The 19,258-nt window shown below is 38.5% G+C and overlaps 1 protein-coding gene across 3 annotated transcripts in view; it reads right to left on the bottom strand.

Annotated features, from left to right (window-relative positions):
- The window catches only part of LOC115217310 (centrosomal protein of 128 kDa-like), a 60,817-nt gene that overhangs the window by 34,299 nt on the left and 7,260 nt on the right, over positions 1-19,258 (bottom strand). For all 3 annotated transcript variants that reach the window (XM_029786960.2, XM_029786959.2, XM_036507097.1), the window contains exons 3-15: positions 18,615-18,701; positions 18,416-18,491; positions 16,674-16,705; positions 16,231-16,379; positions 13,509-13,590; positions 11,463-11,585; positions 8,550-8,726; positions 8,069-8,143; positions 6,543-6,660; positions 5,753-5,916; positions 3,455-3,720; positions 1,047-1,221; positions 487-606 (exon numbers count right to left, since the gene is read on the bottom strand). In XM_029786960.2, the coding sequence (XP_029642820.1) occupies positions 487-606; positions 1,047-1,221; positions 3,455-3,720; positions 5,753-5,916; positions 6,543-6,660; positions 8,069-8,143; positions 8,550-8,726; positions 11,463-11,585; positions 13,509-13,590; positions 16,231-16,379; positions 16,674-16,705; positions 18,416-18,491; positions 18,615-18,701 (1,644 nt within the window). The remainder of the gene's footprint in view (positions 1-486; positions 607-1,046; positions 1,222-3,454; positions 3,721-5,752; positions 5,917-6,542; positions 6,661-8,068; positions 8,144-8,549; positions 8,727-11,462; positions 11,586-13,508; positions 13,591-16,230; positions 16,380-16,673; positions 16,706-18,415; positions 18,492-18,614; positions 18,702-19,258) is intronic.

Here is a 19,258-nt window from a genome sequence, read left to right as displayed (position 1 = left end):
GCGTAACTGGTACTTAATTTATCGACCCCGAAAGGATGAAAGGCAAAGTCAACATCGGCGGAATTTGAACTCAGAACGCAGCGGCAGACGAAATACCGCAAAGCATTTCACCTGGCATGCTAATGTCTCTGCCAACTCACTGCCTTGAAGTATATTTGAAAGTATATTTTTACCACCATGGATAGTATTAGGAAAGATGATGTACAAACAATAATTATTGGGTTGGTGCATAATTACTGTGGCTTCTTTTCAACAAATTTTATTCAACAAAAACAGTGGAGGCACAAAGGCCCACTGGGAGGTGGCCCTCGAAGTCACTGGAAATGGAGATCTCCAAGTCCAAATTCTTGGATGGCCCCATTACACTCTTGGAGTGGTTGGTGTTAGGAAGGGCATCCAGCCTTAGAAACCATGCCAAATCAAACTGGAACTTAGTGCAAGTGCAGTTCTCCAGCTTACAGAACAAAACAACAAATCACTGATTACCTTCTCAATCTGAGAATTTCTGTCTTTCAGTTCTTTTTCCAAATCCATCTGCAGCGACTTTAGTTCATTATTTTCAATATTCTTCAGTCGTAACTGTTCTTCTTGATTTGCTTTTACAGCCTGACAAAAGATAAAATCACCATCTTTTTTTTAAACAGAATTTCACTAAAACCAAAGCTGCTGTCTTACAATGGAATAAATCAAGTTTTAGATTATTAATCTTTATATATAAAATTTAAGTTGTGTGTGTGAGAGTCTGTCTACTCCGATTTAGATTCCTAACTACTCCCACATTTCGCGGTGCAGTTTAACCAAAAGCTGGTATCTTATAGTTGTGATTCATATCGAGCCCTTCTGGGTATTAACGTGCCTCTACGATGAGTCTACGATTTAAAAAAAAATTTACCATCATTTTTTCGTTTTTTTTAATGCATTTTTTACTCAGTTTTATATAAGGGAAGTAACTCTCTAAAAATGTTTATATAGTTATTTCCCTTACAAACCCGAGCAACGCCAGGCGATACTGCTAGTTTAGTTATAAAGATTAATCAAAGACTCACCAAAGCATCTGTCAGTTCTCGTTTCGCTCTGTCCCATTGTGAGACCATTTCGTTGTGCTGAACTCTCGAAGACTCCAATTCTTTGATTAGTTCTTCATTTCTTTGCATCATCTGCTGACTTGTGTGTTTGTTGCAGTCAAGTTCTTTCTCAAGATCTAGAACTTTCTCTTTCCATCTAAAGCAAAGAAACCAAACTTAGATGAATACTAATTAATTAATTACCCACTTCGTCTTCTTCTTCTTCTTCATCGTCGTCGTCATCCTCCCCCTCCTCCTCCTCATCATCATCATCACCATCACCCCCACCACCATCATCATCATAGTTTTAACATTCACTTTTCTATGTTTGTATGGGTCAGATGGAATTTCTTGAGGTAAATTTTCTACAATTGGATGCTCTTCCTGTTTCCAACCCTCACCTGTTTCCAAGCAAGGTAATATCTCCCCTTGACCAGACATGTTTTCATGGAAGGTTGCATGATAGGGACATTTGTTTTCACGACTATCATACAATGTAAAGGCAAGGAAACAGCAACACACACACACACAATGGGTTTCATTTACTTTCTGTCTACCAAATCCATTCATAAAGCTTTAGTCAGCCCAGAACTTTAGTAGAAGATGCTTACGCAAGATACTCTGCAGTGGAACTGAACCCAGGACCATGTGATTGGGAAACAAACTTTGTACCAAATAGCCACACCTGTGCCTATAATTCTATATATATATATATATATATATATATATATATATATATATATGGTCAAGTACGTCAACATCAAAATAAAAATCAATGGAAATTGTAGTTAAGACACCTGTGCTGGTGATACGTAAGAAGCACCGTCCAAACGTGGCAGATGCCCGCACCGCCTGACTGGCGTCCGTGTCGGTGACACGTAAAAGCACCAACCGATCGTGGCCGTTTGCCAACCTGCTCTGGTCCCTGTGCCGGTGGCACGTAAAAAACCCCTCTACACTCACGGAGTGGTTGGCGTTAGGAAGGGCATCCAGCTATAGAAACACTGCCAAATCAGATTGGAGCCTGGTGCAGCCTCCACGACTTACCAGACACCGGTTGAACCATCCAACCCATGATAGCATGGAAAACGGACGTTAAATGATGATGATGATGATATATATATATATATATATATAATATTATTAGAGACAAAACCACTATTTTGCAAAACAAACAAGGAAAGACTTAATCAATACATAAAATTTTAATAAAATTTTAATAATTTGAAACTGACTTGAAAATTGGAAGTCCACCTGAAGATTGTCGATCAGGACAAGAACAATTGTAGTGGCGGTTTTTTTGACTTTTTATTAAAATTTTATGTATTGATTAAGTCTTTCCTTGTTTGTTTTGCAAAATAGTGGTTTTGTCTCTAATAATATTATATAATATTTTACTATAAAATTGGATTTAATCCTAAATCTGATTTTTTCCCTGTAAATTTGGATTTATTCCCTAATATTATTATATATATATAATATTATTAGAGACAAAACCACTATTTTGCAAACAAACAAGGAAAGACTTAATCAATACATAAAATTTTAATAAAATTTTAATAATTTGAAACTGACTTGAAAATTGGAAGTCCACCTGAAGATTGTCGATCAGGACAAGAAACAATTGTAGTGGCGGTTTTTTTGACTTTTTATTAAAATTTTATGTATTGATTAAGTCTTTCCTTGTTTGTTTTGCAAAATAGTGGTTTTGTCTCTAATAATATTATATAATATTTTACTATAAAATTGGATTTAATCCTAAATCTGATTTTTTCCCTGTAAATTTGGATTTATTCCCTAATATTTATTATATATATATATATATAAGGAAATTTCTATAGAATAACTGGTACACACCTCTCATTGATCCTGGCTGTTTCAGCCCTTTAATCTATTTGAGCCCTGATTTATAATGTCCACTTTCAACATCCCTGTAGTTTTTCAAACCTCACTGACCTTATTAATATTAATTGACTTCTATCAGTCAGGGCTAACCATATCTCTGCACCTGTATGTGCAGGTCTGGGGGTGGGGAGGAAGGTTTATATGTACCTTGGGCAAGTGTCTTTTACTATAGCTCTGGGCCAACCAATATCTTTTGCATGAATTTGGTTAATGGAAACTTTAGTTGGAATCTTGTCATGCATGTATGTATTTGTGTTTATTCCCCCACACCACTTGGCAACCAGTGCTGGGTTCTTTACATCTCCATAACTCAACAGTTCAACAAAAGAGACTGATAGAATAAGTACCAAACTTCAAAAAACAAAATGTACCAGGGTCAATTTGTTTGACCAAATCCCTTCAAGACAGAGCTCCAGCATGGCCACAGTAAAAGAATACCTGCTAAACACACAGGTAAAGAAGAAGTCCATTATTCTACAACTCACTGTTTAATTGCTTCTTGTGTTTTGCCTCTCAGAACATCCTGCTTTCTCAGACTTTCTTCAAGTGCTCTCTTGGTTTCAATCAATTCTTTCTTTGTTATGTCTAAATGCTTGGTAGTCTCAGTCAGTCGAGAACTCAAGTCATCCACTCGACTTTCCAGTTGTCTGCGACCGTGTTCAGCCACTTCATATTTGTCGACCGTTTCACGGAGTTGGTTCAGGATTTTGGCATTTTGTCGATCTCTGTTCTCAATGTCTTTTGTTAGTAGCTGCAACAACAGATGGAATGGTCACAGTAAATCTAGGAGAACATTGATGATGATGATGTATAGGCAGGCAGGTAGGCAAGCAGATAGATAGACAGACAGGCAAACAGACAACTAGTTAGATAGACAGATAGATAGATAGATAGATAGATAGATAGATAGATAGATAGATAGATACATACATACATACATACATACATATATACATACATACATACATACATACATACATATATAGATAGATAGACAGACAACTAGATAGATAGACAGACAGACAACTAGATAGATAGATAGATAGATAGATAGATAGATAGATAGATAGATAGATAGATAAATAGATAGATAGATAGATAGATAAATAGATAGATAGATAGATACATAGATAGATAGATAGATAGATACATAGATAGATAGATAGATAGATAGATAGATAGATAGATAGAAAGATAGATAGATAGATAGACAGATAGATAGACAGACAGACACAACCAGTTAAATACATGGACAAACAGACAGAGAGACACTGTGTGCATCCTGGTTTTAGAATAAGTACATCATGTTCCTGGATGACATTAGAGGCAAATAAATTAGTTGGTAACAGGAAGGACATTTGGCTGTAAAACTGGCCTCAAGAAACCCACTGTACCTGAGCCAGCATGGGAAAGTGGGTACAACATAATAATAGTGATGATGGTGGTGGTAGTGGTGCTGTTGAGCGAAGCGGTCTTCGTCCCATTAATGGGAGAAGTCCAAAACGTGGTCCTTTGCTATTCGTAAGACCCGCAGAAGAGAAAGCAGGTCAACCCCCGACACCGAGAGCATCGACGGATGGATGAATGCACATCCAGGCTCAGCGATTGCGTAGGAAGTCGGGAACAAGAAACAGGAAGAAAGAGTGAGAGAAAGCTGGAGCGAAAGAGTACAACAGGGGTCGCCACCACCCCCTGCCGGAGCCTCGTAGAGCTTAAGGTGTTTTCGCTCAATAAACACACACAACGCCCAGTCTGGGAATCGAAACCGTGATCCTCCGACCGCGAGTCCACTGCCCTAACCACTGGGCCATTGCGCCTCCAGTGGTGGTCGTGGTCATGGTCGTGGTAGTGGTGGTGGTGGTGATGATGATGATGATGATGGATGGATGGATGGGTAACAGCCACATCATAATTGTCATCATTTGATGTCTGTATTCCATTTTGACATGGGTTGGGATGATTCAACAGGATTCAACTAGCCTGAGGGTTACACCGGGCGCACCCTAATGTTACAAGATGATGGATAAAGAGAGAAATAAAATAAATAATAAATGCGCCCTTTTAAAGCTTAACCAGGCTCATGGTCCTGATTTCCCAGTTTCAATGGCGTATGTGTTCCCCAGCTGGACGGGATGCCAGTCCATCATAGCGTTACTCATTTTTGCCAGCTGAGTGGACTGGAGCAACGTGAAATGAAGTCTTTTGCTCAAGAACACAATGCGTTGCCCAGTCCAGGAATCAAAACCACAATCTTACGATCATGATGCTGACACCCTAACCACTAAGCCACGCGCCTCTACAATAAATGCGCCCTTTTAAAGCCTAGCCAGTCTCATGGGCCCGGTTTCCCAGTTTCAATGGCGTATGTGTTCCCCAGCTGGATGGGACGCCAGTCCATCGCAGCGTTACTCACTTTTGCCAGCTGAGTGGACTGGAGCAACGTGAAATGATGTGTTTTGCTCAAGAACACAATGCATCGCCTGGTCCAGGAATCGAAACCACAGTCTTACGATCATGATGCTGACACCCTAACCACTAAGCCATGCGCCTCCACAAAGAGAGAAATAGGGACAGAGAATCAAGGATGGGTGGGTGGGTGGGTAGGTTGATTGATGAGAGTGTGAAAGGAGAGTGACAGACAGTAGAGATGAGGACAGAGGTAAAAGCAGTGAATAGTGAACGTGGATGACGAATAAACAAATAGATAATAGGTACAGGTAAGGAGATACAGACATATAAACAAACAGATAAATAGTCAGACAGCGGAGAGACAGGTGCTTTACCTCAATGTGGTCCGAGAGCTGACCTCGTTGTTGTTCACTCTTATGTATATTTTGTCGTACATTATCCATCTCGGCAACGACTGCTACAGTGTTTGTGAGATGTTGTCTCAGTTCTTGTAGTTCTTTGTCCAGTCTTTGCTTCTCTTTCTCTCGTTCGCTTTCCACTAAAATTATATGAACAAAAAGCAGACAACCTATAGTTTTAATATACTGTTATATTATATATATATATATATATCAATGGTGGTCAAACTGTATGCCTCACAGGCAACATGCAACTCTTAAAGCAACTGTGCACAGCTCCCAAGATAATATTGGGTTTCAGTGTTATCTCTCTATATATAAACGGCAAAATGTATGTCTGTGTGTGTGTGTCCTTTATACAAATCCACAATTTTTCAGTTAGAGGGCTCGCACTCTCTATGGTCATTCAAAACCGTCCAAGGGTGGTCGTGCACATCTTTACATTTCCCCAGTCACCCTGCAAAGCCATTAAAAAGTCAATAGAAGTGACTTATTGTGAATTATCATCCTCCTCAAGTCTGACTTATTACTCAACACTAAACTGATAATGGTCTCTAGTAAATCATCAAATAAGACATATTACACACATTTCTTTCAGTCTGGACTCCTCCTCCTCCTCCTCGCCGCCGCCGCCGCAGCAGCAGCAGCAGCAGCAGCAGGCTCCAATCTTGATCTGGCAGAGTTTCTACAGCTGGAAGGCCCTTCCTGGGGAACACATACGCCGTGAACTCTTGGGGGAAAATAATACAACAATGATAAAACTTACAAAGCTTCAGTCTGTCTCTCTCTCTTGTGTCCTCATCTAATCTTTGGTCATGAAGTTGGCCTTGAAGTTGCACTTTTTCTTGTTCACTTCTTTTCATGTGATTTTGAAGCTCTTCAACCTAGCAACAAAAATCCTGGTATTAGAGACAGTAGTACAATAGTTGTGCAGTTGGTTCAAATTCTACCAGAAGCAGTGCATTCTAGAGAAGCAGCCCTCACCTGCCCAATTTTACCTAACAAGATAACTGTATTTAATTCCGGAGATGTACTTGCATAGCGAGTGACTTGATCTGAGATTGTGTGCTGGAACGAAAACAATTGCAGTGTGGAAGGTGTTTGTAAGCCATTTAAGAAACACAGAAAAACCGTTAGATTCACTTCGAGATTTAAATTTAATTTGTCAAAATATTTTTGTTGAAGTTTTGTCAGTGAACAGGTCACGGTCTCAAAGCGACGAAAATATTTTGACAAATTAAATTTAAATGTTGAAGTGAATCTAACGGGTTTTGTGTGTTTCTTAAATGGCTTATAAACACCTTCCACGCTGCAATTGTATTTAATTCTTTTTTATTATATTTTAGTCAGGAGGGAATTGTAGTGCTCATGATACTTTTCAGGGCTTTTGAGACAGGTTGGAAAGGAAGGAAGAAGTTATCCTCAAACTGTAGAGTTGGCCTGAGTACTTGCAACAGAGTGTAGTTTGCTAAAGGGACCCAAAGTGCTAGGTGAGGGTGTTAAACTGAATAACAGGTTAAGTCTAAAACCCAAGTGGGCCACAAAAGTGGCTCCTGTATGTAGCCCAGCCTGTGAGACCTAGCAACCAAATCACCCTCAAATCACACCTTACTGTTTTAAAAAGCAAAAAGGGTGCAATAGAGAATGTAGTCACTCCTAAAAGGTCACATTTGGAATTCCTATAAGTGTAAATCTACTTGATTAGTACTTTAAGTGTTGATCTAGTGTTCAACATCAACCAGAACAACAGACCCAGCAGAAAGATAGACAAGCCACACCTAGAAATATAATATGACACACACAAAAGCAACAAAACAAGGAGATAGCAATAATCTCTTGAAAGAATAATTCTTGTCTAGAGAGTTCAAATCCTGATACATCTCTGGAATTTTCCATTTTTTCCTTACCACTAACATACACTGGTCCAGTAGATGGACAATTTGTCGACAGAAAGTTGGCCAACAAACAATTGGCTGACAGACAACTTACAGACAGGACAATTGTGTGGTATGATGCAAAGTCTTGTTGCCAGACATAGGGTGTTCCAGTAGCCACCCTCTTGACCCAGGGCAACACAACCTTGATGTCGGCCTCCATGTTGAGTCTGTAGCCGTGTGGGAATTGCCTGTTGCCAAATTGTCTGTCGATGAATCGTCTGTTGCCAAATTGTTGGTCGATGAATTGTCTGTTGCCAAATTGTCTATTGACGAATTGTCTGCACACGCATTGATCCATCTAGCTAATTCACAATTTATTTTTAACAATGAACGAACAGCAGATATTTTAGCTTACCACTTGTTGCAGAGTGTTCCGACTGCCTTCACTGTGGTCAAGTCGGTGCCTGAGATTGACCAATTCTGTTTCTATCTGTCAATAAACATTGAGTAAAGACTAAAGTGATTAAAGAAGAATCAGCGTGGGAGGAAACTTAATTAGCACATTATGAAATGTACAGATTAGTTCTAAGTATGCATTCCAAAACTTGTTCTAATCTCAAAATCTATTTTTGAAAAAAAGTTTAAAATATTCTAAACTTGAATCAACTGTCCTACTTCATATCATCAACATCACCACCACCAACAACAACAACATGATTCTTACTGTTAACCCTTTCATTACCAACCCAGCTCTGTAGTACAAATGTCTTGTTTTTATAAGTTTTGCATCAAAATATACCACCAAACCTTAGTCGCAATTTATATTCCTAACACTAGCTGAATGACAACTGAGTTAAAAACTGCCATTCAAACTGAAAAGATCCCAAAATACTTACTTTATGTCTTTGTGCTTCAGACTCCAGATATTGTGTTTTATATGTGCTCATCTCTTGTACATTGTTGCTTGGATGTGTTGTGGGAGCAAGATGTGAGGCTGCTGGTGCAACCGGCACAACTGATGCAGCAGCATTGGTCTGGACTGTAGAGAGGAAATTTTGATGCTGTTGCAAGGCCTGAAAATAAAATTGCAACACAAAGGAATTGAAATACACATTAAATTACATTGTTAGTCACTTTATAATTAAATCTCATTTAATCCAAGACAGCAAAAAATATATACAGAGAACAAGGGTAGCTCTGTGCACATTTTTCTATCTTGGATTCACACTCATTGAGTGTTCTTTAGTTTGTTTCAGTCATTTGACTGTGGCCATGCTGGAGCACCACCTTAAGTCAAGGAAATCGACCTCAGGACTTATTCTTTGTAAGCCTAGTACTTATTCTATTGGTTTCTCTTGCCAAACCGCTCAGTTATGGGGACCCAAACACAACAACATCGGTTGTCAAGCGATGTTGAGGTGACAAACACAGACACACAAACATATACATACATGCATATATATATATATATGACGGGCTTCTTTCAGTTTCCATCTACCAAATCCACTCACAAGGCTTTGGTCGGCCCAAGGCTATAGTAGAAGACACTTGCCCAAGGTGCCACACAGTGGGACTGAATCCGGAACTGTGTGGTTGGTAAGCAAGCTACATACCACACAGTCACTACTGTGCCTATCTAAATTTAATTTAATGATTATAATTAAAAACTTTATTTACTTTATTATCCATCACTAATGAATTAAATAAATTTACCTTAAAAAATCTTTAAAATTACTTCCAATGTCTTGTATTTAAAAATTAAATATTTTATTAATCTTAATTAATTATCAATTTGTTCACATAACTCACACCTTTCATTTCATACACTGAAAGAAAGAACAGTGTTTTAATCTTCTCTCCTTCCTTACCTATTGTTCCCACCCTGTCCCCCTTTTCCCTCACACCTGTTCATACTTTACTAGAAAACCTTCTTTGCAAGTCTACCTTTGTGCACCTGAGCACTGTATACAATAATTTCATTATTATATACTTACCCCTTTATAACACTGGATAGCCTTAAACCACCCCACTTACACAACCCACCCTATCACCTTTCAGCTTCCCTTCTTTTATCTCTATAATCCCTAATCACTAACGCCTCCCCTCTCCCTTGTTCCTTGTATGCTCCCCTTCATCCTCTCTTCTTACTTACCATCCTTCATCCCTCTGCTTAGAAGCATCCCCCATACTTCCTTCTTTTCTCCCACAGTTACAGAAGTCACTTTAGGTTTTGAAACTTGTAAGTTATCAGACAATTCTCACTGGTGCTGGAGCTATGAAGAAAACACCCAGTACACTCTGTAAAGTGGTTGGAGTTAGGAAGTGGCTCGAGTTAGAAATTATGCCCCAAATAGGCAACAGAGCTCAGCACCATCACAGATCCTGTCAAACCATTCCATCCATGCCAGTATCATCATCATCATCATTTAACGTCTGCTTTCCATGCTAGCACGGGTTGGACGATTTGACTGAGGTCTGGCGAACCAGACTCCAATCTGATCTGGCAGAGTTTCTACAGCTGGATGCCCTTCCTAATGCCAACCACTCCGAGAGTGTAGTGGGTGCTTTTACGTGCCACCGGCATGAGGGCGAGTTTGGTGGTACTGGCAACGGCCATGCCCAAATGGTGCTTTTTACATGCCACCTGCACAGGAGCCAGTCCAGCGGCACTGGCAACGACCTCGCTTGAATGTTTCATGTGCCACCAGCACAAGTGCTAGTAAGGCGACGCTGTAACGATCACGCTCGAATGGTGTGCTTAACGTGCCATTGGCTCGGAGGCCAGCTTGTTGCTCTGGCAACGATCTCACTCGTATGGTACTCTTAGCACTCCACTAGCAACGGATACCAGTCACCGAGTTTGATTTCGACTTTGATTTCACTCGCCTCAACTGGTCTTCGTAAGCAGAGTTTAGTGTCCAATGAAGAAAAGGCATGCATAAGTGGACTGGTTACACCCCTAGCATAGGCCACTAGGTTATGGTCACACTTGCGCTTGCCGAGTCTTCTGCTACACAGCATATTTCCAGAGGTCTCAGTATGGAAGTTGGAAATTAAATGACTATGATGATAAGGCCTGATAACAGTTACAGGAAGGTTTTGAAGGAATTAACAGACATTACTAACAAGAGTCAATATTTTGATATAATTGTTATTTCTCACTCACACTTAATTTATATTCTTGAAGAAAAATCTATGATTTTTACCAAAATTAGAAAGCTTCAGCTGAAAGGTTTTAAAAAATACTTGGAACTCTTGCAGATGTTTCCATTAAACATTTCACTGAGATTGCATACAGTTAAGAAACTCACTTTGCAACTGTGGGATGATGTCAGCAGCTGGGGAGCTGACCGGAACTTGGGGCTGACCGGAACTTGGGGCTGACCGGAAGAGGAAGGGGCAGGAGTGATGCACACGCAGGCAGGGGAGCATTGGGCCTTTTCGATTGGGGTAGTCAACAAAGCTGGACATGTGAGCGCTCTGTCAAGGTAAGGGAAAAGCAGCTGCTATTTCTGGCGTTTGGGTCGGGCCACGTGGAAGGCTGCGTTACCACTGGAGAGGTCTACATCAACGAAGAGAAGGTAGGTGTCTTTATTTCAAATCTCTCGCATACACCACAGCAACCACACAGTTTTGAGTTCAGTACTACAGTGCAGCACCTTTGGCAATTGTCTTCTACCATAGCCCTGGGCCAACCAATGCCTTGTGAGTAAATTTAGTAGGAGGAAACTGTGTGGAATCCCATCTTACATGTGTGTGTGCATGCATGTGTGCATGCAACCTGGCAAGCACAAATTTTCCAAACTTACCTGCTTCAACTCTGAAGACAGACTACCCAAATTTTCTTTATTTTGTTTCTCCATTAACATTTGGCGTTCAACTTGAAGTTCATCTTGAATGGCACTCAAGCGCTTCTCAACTCTTGCCGAAGTCTTTTTCAGTAAAAAAAAAAAACATCAAATAAAACACTTGTTCATAAATACAAACAACTTGGAAAGGATCTTTGACTATACATCCAAACTGGTGTCTTATGTTACTGCATCAGATGTTACATAACATATGTAGAAATACTACAGATAATATATATTTTACAAATATTATATATATATTTTATAATATATTTAGATATCTATATAAGGTATTAAAATTTTTACAAATTTCACTACCAGTGGCCTAGCAATAGACAACATATTATTCAATATAAAATAGTGTACATTTAAACACAAAGAGAAATTACCTATAACAGGCAATTTCTACATGCTAGGAGACAGTCATAACGACCGAAAAACCACAAAAAAAATTTAAGCAATTTCAAAGGGAATGAAAAAATAAAAACTTTTACAAAGTAAAAGCTTTTATTTGACTGTCTCCTAGCGTGTAGAAATTGCCTGTTATATGTAATTTTTCTTTGTGTTTAAATATATTTTATAATATATATAAAAAACAAACCCTCAATCCAATAACACCGTTTACAAACTCAATGCTTGGAATGACCAATTTTAAATACTACTGGAACTTACACACAAGGTACAGGAAACTTATATGTATACCATTCTGCTTAAATAATGGAACTACAGATGCAATATCCCTGCATATCTCACGTCTGTTTTCATCCCTCCACTTCACTCTCTATTTCATATCTTCTCTAGAATAACTATTGCTTAACCATTTTCTTGCAGTCTCCGATGAAGAGATATATAAAATATCCCTGAAACAGACCTTCTCTTTATAAATATTCTGAAATCTTTCACAGGCTTGGATTTTTATCTCATTCTGTTAATTTTTTTATATATATTTTATAATATATATGTAAATAACCATTGGAATACCAATTATAGTAGTGACTTGATTAATTGCTAGCAATATCTGAAGAAGGAATTTTTATATTACAAAATATTACATCAGACTATGAATAATTAAATTATAACAGATATTATAGTCTCCTCTGCATTGTTGAAATAATATACTCTGTTTTAAAGAATACCTAGCACTATGACCCAGCGTTGCCGGGTCTAGTGCTAGTGCTTGTTGTTCAGTGCCGGGTCATTTTATGGCATAATTAAGGAATGGTTGCGTATCAAGCATATTTGGTCTTTCATGAAAATCCTGATCTCTTGTCATTCCTTGGTCTAACTCGTTAATTATTCCCTACATTTCTCAAATCAAAAAAGCGTGCACGTTTGAAAGCCAAAACACATGATAACTCGCCTTCGCAAAACACAAAAATGCATTGAGTCATACAGACTGTCTGCAAATGCGCACGCGCATTCAACCGTCAAGGGTAGAATTATCTTCATCCAATCAAAAAACAGCTGGCAGTCTATTGGTGTATCTAGTTGTACACACTCACCACGTACAACTTTCTACTTTTTAGCGATTTTGAATGGATATGCCCATAACTTATGGGCATAAGGGGTCGGTTTATCAATTTTTTTAAATGGCTTTCTGGGGTGACTGGGGAAATAAAAATATCTTCATGACCACCCTCAGACAGTTTTGAAAGCTCATAGAAAATGCGAGCCTTTTACATGAAAAACTGTGAATTTGTATAAAGGACACACAGACACACAGATACACAGATATTTTACTGTTTATAGATATAGAGAAGATATACCAGCCACAGCTAGAAATTGATCAAATGTACTCAGTCCTAAAATAATTCTCATTAAGAAATAATTGATATGAAATTACTGCAATACTTTAGCTAACATTAGGAGGAACATTGAAATGATCAATATCTTAAATATACATGTTTTGGGTTGAATATACTGCAGAGACAGTTTAAAAACTATTATTTCCAAACTACTTCAGAAGTTTTGATTAACAGAAAAGAAATAGGTAAAAGAAAAACTTACAGAATCTTTGTTTTCTGAGTTTGTTTGGTGGTTTATGGAATTTGCAAGTGCATTCATAGCACGTTTTGTCTCCAAGGCAAAACTTCAATGTGAAATAAAATTATAAATAAATTAAATCAATTTTACCAACAATTGCTTTGTTACGTATTAATTAATATTTTTCTTGCTATTGTCAATTAATTTAATCTCAAATAATCTTTCATTATTGTCACTTTGCCATGGTTGCAAGAAAAAAAAAATGTTCCTTCTCATGCCATGCTAGGCTCGTAAGGGCCGGTTTCCCGGTTTCGGTGGCGTAGAAATTCCTCACCTGGATGGGACACCGGTCCGTCGCAGGATTACTCATTTTTGCCAGCTGAGTGGACTGGAGCAAAGTGAAAATGAAGTGTTTTGCTCAAGAAAACAATGCATCACCCGGTCCAGGATCGAAACCACAACCTAACGATCATGAGTTCAATACCTTAACCACTAAGCCACGTGCCTCCACCCTTGGTTGCAAGGTCAGACAAAATTTGTTGAGATTTCTATGGTCACATGCCCTTCCTGTTACCAACCTTCGCTTGTTTCTGTGCAAGGTAATATTTCACTATGGACGACAGCAAACAAATGACATTGCTTGATAGATAGTGATGCTTATTTACAATCATTACATGATATCAAGATAAGGATACACATATACATACATATATAAACTAAACACACACACATACATATCATCATTGTCATTTAATATCTGTTTTCCATGCTGGCATGGGTTGGACGGTTTAACAGGAGCTGCATCAGTTTTCAATGTCTATTTTGGCATGGTTTCTGCAGCTGGACACTCTTCTTAATGCCATCCACTTTACAGTGAGTACTGAGTGCTTTTTATGTAGCACTAGCACACACACACACACACACACACACATACAATGGGCTTCTTTCAGTTTCCATCTACTCACAAGGCTTTAGCTAGCCTAAAGCTATAGCAGAAGACATTTGCCCCAGGTGTCACACAGTGAGACTGAACCCAAGAGCACATGGTGTGGAGGCACATGGCCTAGTGGTTAGAGCAGCCGACTGGCGGTCGAGGGATCGCGGGTTCGAATCATAGACCGGGCAGTGTGTGTGTTTATGAGCGAAACACCTAAAGCTCCACGAGGCTCCGGCAGAAAGTAATGGCAAACTTCTTCTGCTGACTCTTTTGCCACAACTTTCTCTCACTCTTTCCTCCTGCATCTTGCAGCTCACCTGCGACAGACCGGCGACCCGTCCAGGTGGGAAACCTATACGCCAAGGAAACTGGCCCTTATGAGCCAGTCATGGCTCGAGAAGGAACAAACAAACAAACACATGGTTGGAGATCAAACATCTTAACCACATGGCCACTATCTGTATCTTTGTCATATAAAATTCCTTATAACCTGGTGTAGGATTTAATGAGAGCAGTCTTTTACAACTTAGTCTAAAATACAATAAGACCAGTCTGCTACAATTTGGTATAAGGCATACACCAATATTTTTACAACTTGGTCTATGATATAATAACACCAGTCTGTTATGATATGATTTAAAATATAGTGATATAGTTTGTTACAACTTAATCTTTAATCTTGGCAACATTCACCTTCAGATATTTAGGCCCAAACCAGGATTGTTGATTGTTGATTTGGATAATTATCCCATTTTAGCATTTTCAGACGTTGGTAGACATACCAAACTCATTATAATGGATTTAGTTTGATACCTAAACATCTTTTCATAAAACTAGCATTAATAAATTCAAACAACATACTGTTTCATGATGATCTTTCTACCATCCATCTTCTTTAGTATACTTTATATTTGACAATTATTAAGGAAAAAGACAAACAGAAGCTGATACCAAGAAGGGAGGGGTGAGGAACAGAAGCCAACACTGAGAATGATGGAAAGAGAAGAAAGAAAAAATGCTTGTGGAGAGAGAGACAGAGAAGTTGTGGCATGTTCTGTGATTATATCAGCTTGCTGTTTCTTTTATAATATTTAACCTACCAAAGGCGGCGAGCTGGCAGAAACATTAGTGCGCCAGGCGAAATGCTTAACGGTATTTCGTCTGCCATTATGCTCTGAGTTCAAATTCCGCTGAAGTCAACTTTGCCTTTCATCCTTTCGGGGTCAATAAAATTAAGTACCAGTTACGCACCGGGGTCGATATAATCGACTTAATCCGTGTATCTGTCCTTGTTTGTCCCCTCTATGTTTAGCCCCTTGTGGGTAATAAAGAAATAGGTATTTCATTTCGTCTGCCATTACTTTCTGAGTTCAAATTCCGCCAAGGTCAACTTTGCCGTTCATCCTTTCGGGGTCAATAAATTAAGTACCAGTTACGCACTGGGGTCGATGTAATCGACTTAATACCTATGTCTGTCCTTGTTTGTCCCCTCTATGTTCAGCCCCTTGTGGGTAATGAAGAAATAGGTATTTCGTTTGCCATTATGCTCTGAGTTCAAATTCTACTGAGGTCGATTTTGCCTTTCATCTTTTCGGGGTCAATAAATTAAGTACCAGTTACGCACTGGGGTCAATGTAATCGACTTAATACCTATGTCTGTCCTTGTTTGTCCCCTCTGTGTTTAGCCCCTTGTGGGCGATAAAGAAATATATTTAACCTACCAAATGTTTGTGAGACTAAATCTTAAACTTGGAAGGAGCAAATCTGAACCCTTATTTGCAGAAATTAAACAAAAGTTCTCCTACTTACCGATCTCTGTGATCACGATCTTCAGTCAAAGAATCTTCAAATTTTCTCTGATTATAAGACAGATCTCTCACTGACTCGTGCAAAGAATGCACTTCTTTCTTTAAATCATCAGCAAAATGGACAGCAGATTTCTTCTTCCTCTGTGGATGCTAAAATACAATAACAGATAAAAGCCATTGAAACTTATTAAATAACCAAACCTACAACAGGTTTACTTGAGATTAGGTCTGGACTAGTACAACAACAACAGCAGCAGCAACAACAACAACAACAGCAACAGCAACAACAACTACTACTACTACTACTACTACTAATACTAATACTACTACTACTGCTGCTGCTGCTGCTGTTGCTACTACTACTACTACTACTACTACTACAAATAATAATAAAAATCTTAGTAAATAACAAATAAGAAGAAACTTAATATATATAATACATACTACGTAGCCAGGTTGGTTTGGGTAGTCTTGGTCTGCAAAGATTTGAAAAGCAAAAAGGGGGTTAATTTTATTAGCTAAAAATGAAATTGAAACAAAAAAGTCTCAAGTTTCAAGTTTATTTTTATTGAAATGTTTTGATTGTTATTTCACAAAGACTAACATTTTTGGTCAAATATAACGAAGATAATAATCTTGAAGTCTCTCGATGTAGTAGGAAGAGAAGCAAGATTATATTTAAAATGTTACACATTGACACATAGAAAGAGAGAAGTGTATCATCATCATCATTATCATCATCATCGTTTAACGTCCGTTTTCCATGCTAGCATGGGTTGGATGGTTCAACCAGGGTCTGGGAAGCCAGGAGGCTGCACCAGGCTCCAGTCTGATCTGGCAGTATTTCTACAGCTGGATGCCCTTCCTAACGCCAACCACTCCGTGAGTGTAGTGGGTGCTTTTTACGTGCCATCGGCACAGGTGCCAGGGGAGGCTGGCAATGGCCATGATCGGTTGGTGCCTTTTACGTGCCACTGGCACAGAAGCCAGTCAAAGAGGCGCTGGCATCGGCCACGTTCGGATAGTGCTTTTTACGTGCCACCAGCATAGGTATCACAAGTACAATTTCCATTTGATTTTTATTTTAATGTTGATGTCCTTGACTCAATAGGTCTCCTCAAGCACAGCAGGTCACCCTACGATCCAAGGTAAGAACAGCAGGCCGTCCGTATGTTTTAATATATTGGTTACTTGTCAGTAAAATACAAAGGGACAAAATAAACACAAAGGTCATGGAGATCTGGGAATCAGTTGAGAGCCAGATAGTATAAAGTAGATGAGAGATTTTAATTTAATTTTCTACTCATATTCCAGCTCACTCTATACCCCACTCTCTTTCTCTCTCTCTCTCTCTCTCTCCCTCCCCCACACACACACACACATTTCAGTTTATGAAAACAACTCAACTTTATTAATTTTAAATGTTGAATTAAAAAAAAATACTTTGAATCACAAATTCAATCTCTGCAGATTACCCCCCACCCCACTTAATTTGGTACCTTAAAAGTACAAATATCTCCCAAAACATGAACAATTTCTTACCAAAATCTGGCTGCTAACAAATAAAACTTCTTCCACACATATAATTTCTTATCAAAATTTGTCATCTAACAAATAGCAGTCTTCTATTTTACATGTATGATTTCTTACCAAAATTTCACACTTAACAATTTGTAATTTCTTTCCAAAATTTCATACTTAACAAGCAGTAACCTTCTTCTGCAGATGAAATACTCTGACAAATGCTTCACTTGAGAATACTACAATTTTCAAAACTAGCAGTATCGCCCAGCGTTGCTTGGGTTTGTTTTGACCCTTTAGAATTGGAATTTTTGAAAAGTAAAAATTTTGCATTATGTAGCTTGTTATTCTCTTTAAGTGAACATTTTTCTGGTTGAAATGCACCGAAAAATGACAACACAGCAGTAAAAAAAACTTTAAAAATAGGGATTTTCATAGAAAGAAAGCACCTTTTTGATGTAAATAATTTTTGGTGTTAACAAGGTCCGATTTGAATTTTTTCTTCTATGGAAGGAAGAGCAAGCCTTCTTCTATCATACTTTCAATTTTGGTCAACTTGTACCGCAGGGTCTCGGAGGAGATAGTGTTAGTTGAAGGCTACCAAACCTGCCACATGCAGACAACTTCAGCTTTATATATAGAGATTAAGAAATTCAGAAACTTACCTATTCTACTTAAACTTGATTGTCTGTATCTTTCATCTCGGATGTCATCACAAGTCGTATCAAAATCCTTTCGTAACTAACAAAGAAAGTAGCCCAAAAAAAAAAAAAAGAGAGAGAGAGAAAGCAACATATAACGACAGTTTCACCAAAATCATAAGACTGAAGAAAAAATATAAACATATTTAGAATAATTAAATACTTTATCAATGGAAGAGCGTTGTTCATGACCAATATCCTTGTAAGTATCTAACATATGGTCAAGTGATTTTAGATTTCGTGTTGTGTCCTGTAAAGATAAGAAAAAATATGATTTTAGAATAGGTGAGAAAATTAAAAAATTAATTCAAAAATATACAGGCTCAGGAGTGGTTGTGTGGTAAGTAGCTTGCTTACCAACCACATGGTTCTGGGTTCAGTCCCACTGCATGGCACCATGGGCAAGTGTCTTCTACTATAGCCTCGGGCTGACCAAAACCTTGTGAGTGGATTTGGTAGACGGAAACTGAAAGAAGCCCGTCGTATATATAGATATATATGTATATGTTTGTGTGTCTGTGTTTGACCCCCAACATTGCTGACAACCAATGTTGGTGTGCTTATGTCCCCGTAACTTAGCGGTTCAGCAAAAGAGACCGATAGAATAAGTACTAGGTTTACAAAGAATAAGTCCTGGGGGTCGATTTGCTCGACTAAAGGCAGTGCTCCAGTATGGCCACAGTCAAATGACTGAAACAAATAAAAGAATAAATATTGATCTTGTACATTGGTAAAGAAGGTATGTGGCCTAAAGGTTAGACACTGAGTATTTGATAAACCCTTGCTTGCACATTCCATTTTAGCATG

Source organism: Octopus sinensis, linkage group LG11 (genome assembly GCF_006345805.1).
Source record: "Octopus sinensis linkage group LG11, ASM634580v1, whole genome shotgun sequence".
In the NCBI taxonomy this organism is placed as follows: Eukaryota; Metazoa; Mollusca; class Cephalopoda; order Octopoda; family Octopodidae; genus Octopus; species Octopus sinensis.
The sequence above is the reverse complement of the archived record's forward strand: the minus strand, read 5'-3'. Positions and strand labels throughout refer to the sequence as shown.